The sequence below is a fragment of the Rhipicephalus sanguineus genome, chromosome 6 (genome assembly GCF_013339695.2).
Source record: "Rhipicephalus sanguineus isolate Rsan-2018 chromosome 6, BIME_Rsan_1.4, whole genome shotgun sequence".
Classification (NCBI taxonomy): domain Eukaryota; kingdom Metazoa; phylum Arthropoda; class Arachnida; order Ixodida; family Ixodidae; genus Rhipicephalus; species Rhipicephalus sanguineus.
The window spans coordinates 31,253,288-31,263,073 of NC_051181.1; the positions used below are offsets into that span (position 1 = coordinate 31,253,288).

Below are 9,786 nucleotides of genomic sequence, written 5' to 3' on the forward strand. Positions count from 1 at the left end.
CATGTTAGGTATACTAACAAGCAGTTAAACTCGCGCTAACATAACAGAACAAACCGGCCTTTGAGAACGTGCATGACGTACGCGCACATAAAAACGCGACGTGACTAGCAGACGACGCAGGGAGTAATCCATACTAGGCACGCTTCAGCCAGTAGCCGCCAGACGGCGACTCTGCTCGATCAATTGGCCGCGAGATCAATTGGCCGCGAGATCGAGCGGAGTCGCCGCCTAGCAGCTTCTGGCTGAACCGCGCCTAGTGTGGATTGCTCTGCGTCGTCTGCTAGCCACGTTGTGTTTGCGTGTGCGCGTACGTCATGCAGGTCCTTCAAAGGCGGTTTCTTCCGTTGCGTTAGTGCAACCTTAACCGCACGTACGTTTGCCTAACACGATGTAAAGAAGCATTTGGCCTTGATCGGCTGTATATGTACTGTAATAAGATCAGTGAGTGCCTTGTTGAGAGTGCTGTGTGTGGTCGTCGTACCCTCCGTTCACGACAGTCATGTCAGTGTAGGTGCCGCTCTGTGGTTCAAGCGCATTGCAAAGTACACTTGGCGTTGTCCTAAAGTTGAGAAGTATTAAATCTCATGTGAATATAGCCTTTTAGCGGCTCGGTTTTAAAAAAAAAAGGCTCACATGCACTTGCGCGTTATGATTAGGCACATAACTTCGGGACTATCGTGTATAGCTTACGCGACGAGCTTTAGTTGTGTACGGTCCTGGTCCCACTACAGAGAAATATTTCTGTTAAGTCACGTCTGACACTTCGGTACTTAAATTGTCCCCTAAAAAGAACAGAAAATGGAATGATACGGACATCGCAAAACTGAGTTTCCTTGCGCAATGTTAATTTGTGGCGAAATTTATACAAAAACATCCGTGTACTTAGATTAAAGTACGCGTTAAAGAGCCCTGATAGTAAAAATTTATCCATATGGCGTACTTTAAATTTATGTCGTCGTAATTTCAGGCGAAGCCACATCTTTCTTTCTTTACATTATCTTGAGCAAACGTTTGGAAGGCAGGGGACAAAAACTTACTTTGGTCCCGTGAAATGACGGGGCCGTTGTTCCATTACTGTCGTGCATGTAATCAATCGAAGAAAGTTGCGTGCTGTACAGTTACCTTTGTGTATTGTTACTGGAATAAAAACAAGCGTGTGCGTGTTAAACGTCCCAGTAGCGCTAAAGGGCTGTCAGCCACGTAGCTTTGCTCGGTAAACCTGTCAACTGTCCTACATTTCATGGAGAACTGAATAAGAAATGCGGATGAATATTTGAGCGCGCAGTGCACAAAGTGCAATTTGAACTCCTCGTGCAGGAATGCGGGCTTTCTTTTTGTTGGGGGGTATCTAAATGAAGAAGAAGTAAATACTTAATTCAGTCGCGCTACAGCAGGGCGTAGTAGGTGGAACACAAGCTAAACATGTACAAATAAAACAAGAAAACGCCATCCATTGCGAAAACGCCGACTGTCGCCGAAGGCGAGCACTCCGTTCGTAGGCGGAATGTGCTTCTCGCACAAGTAATAGTAACATTCGACGGGCTTCGGGCATTTATTCAGGAATGAAGAGCGCACATATTATCAGAAAGCTGCAGTCAACGCATTTGGTTTGCCGGAAATCGGGTCAAATCGCTCGCAACGACGCGCCGTTCTGTGCTTTTGTATACGCGCCGGCGACTGCCTATCCACACTAGCGCGGCGACGGTGCTGCCGCCTGTAGCTCGATCTCGCGGCGAATAGGAAGTTTCACTCCCCTGACTGCTTCGTCACAGTGCACCGAATCGAATCCCCTCGTCGCTGCGCGGGAGAGCTGCGCTGAGACTACAGAAGCGCTCTCTGTCGGCGCTCGCTATAGTGCCATGATGCAGTACTTCACTATAGCGCTTCCAGACGCGACACCGCACCCTCCACCAAGGAGTGCTGTGACAGGGAGCAGGTGGGAGCGATAAAAGGTGCGCTTGTAAAGCATCATGCATGTTTTTCGGTAGCGCAGGGGGTAAAGCACCCGGCACCGATCGTCGCCGACCGAGAGGTCGTGGGCTCGACGCCCGTGTCATCCGCGTGAACGGTATACTTTTTCTTTGTCGTCTGATCGCGTGCATTTTACTGGCGTCATTTCCATGACGTCGTTTCCGTGATGAAATAACGTTGGTGAAGTCTTCGTGGAGCCCGGAATAAAACACATCCTGTGTTAATAAAGCAGCCGCTCGCCTTGTTAAAAATGAAAATATAGCATGTATAGCCCTTTATAGACAGCTTATTTTCTTCTTTTTGAACAAGTCGAGTGCCTGTTTTATTATTACGAAGTACCGCCGTCTGAATGCTGTTTTCAATGCAGATGTCAGTACTGCGCACATGACGCGTTTCTTGAACTTCGCAGACAACCTGTCCAAGCAGAAGCACCTCTACGGGGGCGTCTACTTCCCTCCCTCCCTGCCACGCACCGACACCGGCAAGGTGCGAAAGAACGAGATACGCAAGAATCCCGCCTACTTCGAAGCACAAGCGTGACACAAGGTGCCCCAAAGTCGAACAGCGAGCGAGTCAGCAGAAACGCACCTTTATTGCGACGTCAGCACTTCAATCGGACACTCTTTCGTCAATTTAGGCTGTGAAAAATTATAAGCATTTCGAAAGCGTTATTTTATGAAGACATATATTGCCAGCGCATAAGATAACGTTAAATTCACATAAAATATGTGCACAGAATGACGCGCATCCTTTTAATTTAACGAAATCGTGTGGACGAACACAACGACATCCTTCCTATCGTGCCATAGTGGCAAATAGGCCGGTAGTTGATGTGGCCAGAAACGTTTATTTCGTTTTATTTGCTTCAAGATACTGCATGTTTATGGTATGTTCCTGAAATATGCGATGAGTTCTATACAAAGCTTCGTAGATTAAAACCAGAGATGCTCACAATATATCCTGTAATTATAGTAGAGACTTGCTAGCCAACTCTCGCAAAATTCTTTTCACTGCCCGCTGAGTGACCACACTGACGCAGTTCATTTAGTTGCATTGATGCAATTGTGACACCAATTGCGCCAAACTGCACATAAAAAATACCACGTCCTTCAATATTTCAGCAAGTACTTTCCCCATCATATATTTCATAATCGATGTGTCTACGAGTTTACACCGCCCCCGCTCAGCTCGTCTACATCACACGGAAAAAGATGGAAATCTTTTCTAAAGACACTGAAGTTTTCTCTCATTCATTCTGATCATGGAGATTACAGGAATTGTATTTTTCCGTTAAAAACCTCCATCACGGGCTGACATCTTCTCAATAACGCCCCAGACAACCTTGTGTAATTTTATGCGTACGTTGATACTCCTTTCTTTGTGTTTATTCCGATCAAAACCGACACATTACCATGTGTAGTGCCTTTGGGCCTAAGAGTACGCTAACTAAGCAAAAATTCACGACAACCTCGCATCAACTCGTTCATTCTTGCAATCTTTCGAAGCAAAAGAACATCGTTTTATTTGTACAGCAACATGTTTTAGTCTGCGCAAAATCCGCGCAACAATAGCACATTGGTAATGTCGCGTGAGCCCCATCACGTGACAAGCTGTACAATATTGCAGGGGCGGTGTCACATGCGCTAACAGTGTGATATAGTTCTCTAGTGTGGCGATAACATGAAATTGATATTTAAACTTTGCTAGTAATCAAGTGAAGTGCATTTTACTTCGTTTGGGAACGTCGCATGGGTGTTCCCAAGCAAATTAATATTCACTTAAATTGCATGCACTTAAATACATGCAATTTTCGTCAAATTTGCACACACGCAGTGCCCTGTGCATGCATTTTTGCACTTGCAGTGCCCTTTGCAATGCACTTTTCAATTGATTTTTCACACAAAGTGCATGAAATTTGCAAGAATTTAAGTGCACGCAATTGTTCATGCCCTAAAGGCGTAATGAATGAACTAAATACACCGTCCGACATTTGTCATCATTTAGCTGCTCCCTTAAAAAGATACTGGAATAAGAAGGTGGCTGTTTTTGTGAAAGCATCGAACAAAATAGCGCTGTATTAAGCACTGTATTATCATCATACTGCTAGCATCACTAAATTGAAAATACCACTCGGACTCCCTCAACTTGCTTACCACTGCAAACATTTCCGCCTGTTCTTGTTTCACAATATCTTACTTTACCGTATACGTTTTCTCGACTAATGCCCCCATCATCTTACACACCTTCACGCATCAATCACGCCAAAAAGTTCCGTATTTTGCCATGCCGTGCAAAAACCTACATGCACACCGTCATGCCACGTGCTCCGTGGTACTGGAACGGCCTTGCCGTATCAATCGCCTACACTCGAAGAGCTTTCTTCGTACACTTGTAGCTAGCATTGTATCATAAGCAACTGTTCCTTGTCGTTATTCTCACACGTATTGCTGCCTTGTTATACTACACTTAGATATCATTGCTATTTTTTATCGTCTTTTTACTTTCGTGTAATTCCTATTCTCTGACGCGTTCTGAAATATATGACTCCCCTCTGTTACGCCTTCGCGTCTTGAAAGTACTAATGAATGAATGAATGAAGACACTGGAATAGCTTCATCGGCCACATATTCACTAGAAAGGAATCGCTTCTTAATTGAATTAGTGTAGTCACGCGCAAGCAGAAGCAAGCTGATCTCACTGGAAGACCACGTGCACTGGCATGAACAAAATAGGCAGTGCTGTCTCAAAAGCTCTCGCTGAAATATTGAAGCAATATAGAAGTGCGCTACTCTCCGCTAGTTGAACACAGTGTTCATAAAGGTGAAAAAGATCCACAGCATATCCACGGGGTGAATGATGAAGAGAGGGGCGAAGCTCAGGAGGGAATCATCGGTAAACCGTGAATACTCCGAGCGAAAGTGAAAGCGCGGATGTTATTACGACGGTCCCCCTAGCGTATGTCGCCGCACTAAATCGAATGATTGCCTTCCAACAATGACACGCGCAATATGTAAATCTTCCGTGAATTCTGCCCAGTACATCATCAACGACGTGAGATCGGGCGTGTTTATACTAAAGGGTCGATGAGAGTCATGGTGACTTGCAGCTCACTTTAATTATACATGTACGCTGTGAATTTTTATTGTTTAATCACGCACAGGAGAAATCTCACACAGGCGCTACCTTGGAGGTCAAAAATCACTTCATCTCCCGCTAAAGGGGACCATGAGGCGATGCGAAGCAGCGTTTCGGCATGTAGAGCCCGCGTTTCAGAGGGGGAGTGGGCAGGGGAGGGGAGAGAGGCAAAAAGGAGAGTGGAAGTGGAGAAGGGGAGGGGAGACGGGGGAATGAGAAGTGGAGAGGGGAAGGGGAGTGGAGGGAGAGGAGGTGTGTGGAGAGGGCTTGCGCATGCGCAGTAAAGGTGGTCACGCCGCACACCACCGCCGGATTGAACTCCGCTCTAAGATGCTTCACATCTGAAAACGCCATCTAGCGTGCATTCACCCAACCACCATATTGCACACATCTCTATGGGACAGCGCCATCTAGTATATCGTAACCCAACTGCAGCAATTTGCATGGATGGATGCTATGAGCGTCCGCTTTATAACGGGGCGGTGACAAGTGTGCCACCAAGCTCGCCCAAAAAAAAAAAAGCTTTACTCTTCTTTTTCTTAGTGTTGGCCTAGTGTCCTTACTTCAGTTAAAACTATCTTACTCCGGGAAAAAGAAAAACTTAAGTTTTCAGCTCCGTTCTCTGCCCTTTACCGCAGAATGTCCTTATTTTTTTTTCTAATATTTATTTTTGTCCTTTCTCTCTAATTTTCTGCCACCACTACTCTAACCGTCTCTTACTTATTTCAATCGCGGGTGTGTTCAGCTTTCCATTGTCTCTAAAACCCAAGGCGTAATGTAGGCTTGTGCCCAAACGTACACCTGGGTGGATATCTCCACATTCAATCAGAACATGCTCCGCCGTTTCCTTATCTTCCCCGCAGCACGTGCATTGTTCTTCTTCTTTACTGAATCTCGCTTTATAACTACCCGTTCTAAGGCAACCCGATCTCGCTTCAAACAGTAAAGCGCTTCCCCTTGAATTATCGTAAAATGCCTCCCTCGTTATTTCATTTTTGCCCTTTCGGTAGTTACTCAAAGCCGGTTTTTTCTCCATAGCTGCCGTCCAGTAAATGCTCTCCGCCTCTCTGACTTTTCGCTTAACGCTCTTTGTTGACATATTGCTTACACTACCAGCCGTATATTTACTAGTGAGCCTCCTAGTTCTTTTTCTCCACTGTGTCCACGCCCTTCCTATAGAAATAACGGAACACCTTCTCTGCCCATCTACTCTCCTTCATATTCTTTAGCCTTTCTTCGAACCTTATTTCGCTCTGAGCCTCCCTCGCCTCAAAACCTGCCCATCCCATATAGCCCTTTACAGCTTCATTTGTTGTCTTCCCATGAGCACCCAACGCGAGGCGTCCCACAGTTCTTTGATTTATATCCATTCCCGATTGCACCTCTGCCCTCATGCACACCACTGAGTTCCCAAAAGTAAGCCCCGGAACCATTACACCTTTCCACAGACCTCGAAGCACCTCGTACCTATTGTATCCCCACAGCGCTCTGTGCTTCATTAATGCAGCATTCCTCTTTCCTTTCGCTGCCGAGGCTTTTTCCTGTACCTCCATGTACCTGTCACCCTCATTTATCCATACTCCGAGCCACTTGTATTCGCTCACCCTCGGTATTTCTTGGACCTGTATTGACACCGCCTGATCACAAGGATCATTGAATACCATCAATCCACATTTTGTTACACTAAATCCTAGTCCTAGAGCTTCCCCTTCCCTTCCGCGTATATCCGCCAGCTGCTGTATATCCTCTCGACTGTCAGCAAATAAGACAATATCGTCAGCATAAAATAATAATAAGCTTCTGCTCAATCATCACCTTAAGGGTTGAATCGCGCAAACGAGACAGGGACTAAAAGAAGAGACAACACACAGTCGTCTCTTCTTTTAGTCCCGTTCTTCTCTTAGTCCCTGTCTCGTTTGCGCGATTCAACCCTTAGGATCATGAACCAACAAGTCCAACTGACAGCTATTCTCAATCATCACGCCGCCCTGTTTGTGTGACAGATTCAAACCACAGTTGCTACCTTCTAGCGCTTTTTACATATTCACCATGTACAGCCTGAATAACAGCGGGGACAAAGGACATCCCTGTCTCAACCCCTTGCTAATCTCAACGTTCACTTTGCTACTCATTCATTCCCATTCTATGCAAACTGTATTTTCTCGGTATATCGCCCTCAAAAGCTGTATACAGTCGTCGCCCATACCCATTCCTTTCAATATATCCCACAAAATTTCCTGATTAACGTTGTCGTACGCCCCAGTGATGTCGAGAAAAACCATGTACAAGGGACTATTTTCTATTTAAGATAATTCTATACACTGAATGAGAACAGACAGGTTATCGTCTAACCGCCTGTCGACTCGAAATCCATTCTGGAGTTCTCCCAAAATATCGTTGTGTTCTGCCCACTTTTCTATTTTCATTTTTACTGCTTGCATCGCCAACCTGTATAGACCAGAACACACAGAATTCCATGCGCATCGCCATATTTGCATCGCGCGTCGCGCCATCTATGGCACACGCGACGAAACAACATGCGCGGGCTGCCACGCCAGCAGACGCTACACAGAGCAAACGTGAAACTCCCGAAACTCAGCCCGTCGGAGAGCGTGTTTCGCGTGTTTTCTAGCCTGGACATTTTCGCTGATTTTATTGGAACATCAAGAACATCTTGCTCATGCAAGTCCATGCACAATGTATACAGTACGTGCTTAGTGGGCTGCGGAAGCAACCTCGTCAGATACGTAAGCTGTTACATTTGTAAAAAAACGTTCTCGCTGTGGTACGCGTGAATCGTAATTGCAGTGCAGCTCGCGAAAGAGTGAAACGATGTTTTGTTGCGCCATATTACAAGTTGTGCACAAAGTTTTGTGGAATGTGATCATTTCAGCATGCATCGCGTAATAATTAGAGTACGCTTTACGGGTAGTTTCGCGGAACGTAATTTTTGTTTCACGAGCGCTCTTACAATAATGCGTCTTGCTCACAAACGCGTGCTATCAGAGAGTATAACCTGCAGTATCGTTCAGCGATCCCATTTGGAAGCTACCTGCGCGATTTTATTCTTGTAACGATGATGCTTTACAAGCGAAACTGTGCTACCCTTAGTTAAGCCGGTTAGCTACGCCTGCGACGTGAAGGTCGCTGGCGCGAGTACTGTTTACTTACGTGCCAATATATGTATTATGTGCAGCTGGATGCCTCGTGTCCAAATAAATTTGGGGACATCAAACACTGCAATCAAAGCACGAAATTCTGACCAGCTGTTGAGGAGCACCGTGCCATTTATTACCTTTTGAAGACGAAATCTCGAAGGCGTGGATGCCATCAAATCACTAAAGCTTAATACTACGTTGAAAGTGGCAAAGCATGCTGATTGCTTGGGCTTGAAAGCACTACCTTGCACGAGACTTTCGTCAAAGGAAACGCTCAAAGGTATGAAGTGCACCCCCACACAAAGCTCGCGCCTACCTTCAAACCGGCTACGTGTCTCGCAAATTAGGTTCGCAAAATGAAATAGGTGGGCATCACACTGCAGAATACACGCAATTAGTGTACTTACTCGCGCATTTTCACTCGGCTCCTAGTTTTTTTGCTTGAATCACAGTTATCCACTCGCGGCGAAGCTGAAAACACCACACCGGCACTATTTCCGTGGCGCGTCGTAATCGTCGCAGACAACGCTAATATCCTCTTGTTGCGCTGCTTGTTTTGGCATCCAAAGACAACGCAGTAGTGCCCAGACGCGCTCTTACACGCTGAAGCGGCGTGAACGGGCACTTCTTCGCACTTTAAAGCCTCAGAACTGCAGCTTGCCCTGTTTACTTGGTGCAGCCCGCGCGCGCCTCGGCAGCCCGGTCAGCCCGGCGTCTGGGTGCGAGAGTATCCGCCCGGCTCGCCAGCAGCCTGGGTGCGAGACAGGCATGCTCTGGTGTATAGTACCGATGTAATGGTTAGTGGTCTATACGAGCGAATGTTATCCTTTTCTCCCTTGCCTTTATAGATTAAGTTCATTCTACTTTTTTGCCAACTATCCGGTATTTGCCTGTCCTTTAAGCATTTTTGTACAGCTTTCAGCAGTGCTTCTTTAGTGCTATTTCCTAGCCCGTTAATGAGGCTAACGGGAATCCCATCTAAACCCGCGGCAGTGCGCTTTGGAATTTTTCCTTCAACCTCTTTCCAGTTGAAATTTCCAGTACTAGCTGTTCCTCGGTTGATCTCTCCGCCACACTTTTACTCACCGGGGAAATCCCCTGGACGCTCTTTTTAAACGAATCGGCTATTTCCTTTCGGATGTAACCTAGCGTTTCGTACCCTTCCAATTGATTTCCTCCTTCATCTACAATATCTTCTGAAGGAAGAAATTGTAGCGCAAAGCAACACACGGACAGACAGAGAGGACGGGACTGGCGCTGGTCCTCTCTGTCTGTCCATGTGTTGCTTTGCGCTGCAATTTTTTACTTCAGAAGTCATGAACCAACTAGCCCAACAAAACGTATTGCTAAGCCATCTACAATAGGTTGTTGCGTTGTGACAGACTTCCTACCTAGCACCTTTATGTGGCTCCAAAATATCCTAGGTGCGGCCTCCTTTTTTCCGTGAATCTCTGTGACACAGCGTTCAATTTACCTTTAATGTTTGCCTCGACCGATTTCTGTACAATGAATTTTTTCTCTA

General features: G+C 46.0%; 1 protein-coding gene across 1 annotated transcript in view; it reads left to right on the top strand.

The window, feature by feature from the left end:
• The window catches only part of LOC119397166 (probable 4-coumarate--CoA ligase 2), a 223,229-nt gene extending 220,718 nt beyond the window's left edge, over window positions 1-2,511 (top strand). Inside the window, exon 10 of the mRNA XM_049416471.1 lies at window positions 2,381-2,511. Coding sequence (XP_049272428.1) covers window positions 2,381-2,511 — 131 coding nt within the window. The remainder of the gene's footprint in view (window positions 1-2,380) is intronic.
• The last annotated feature ends 7,275 nt before the right edge of the window (window positions 2,512-9,786 follow it).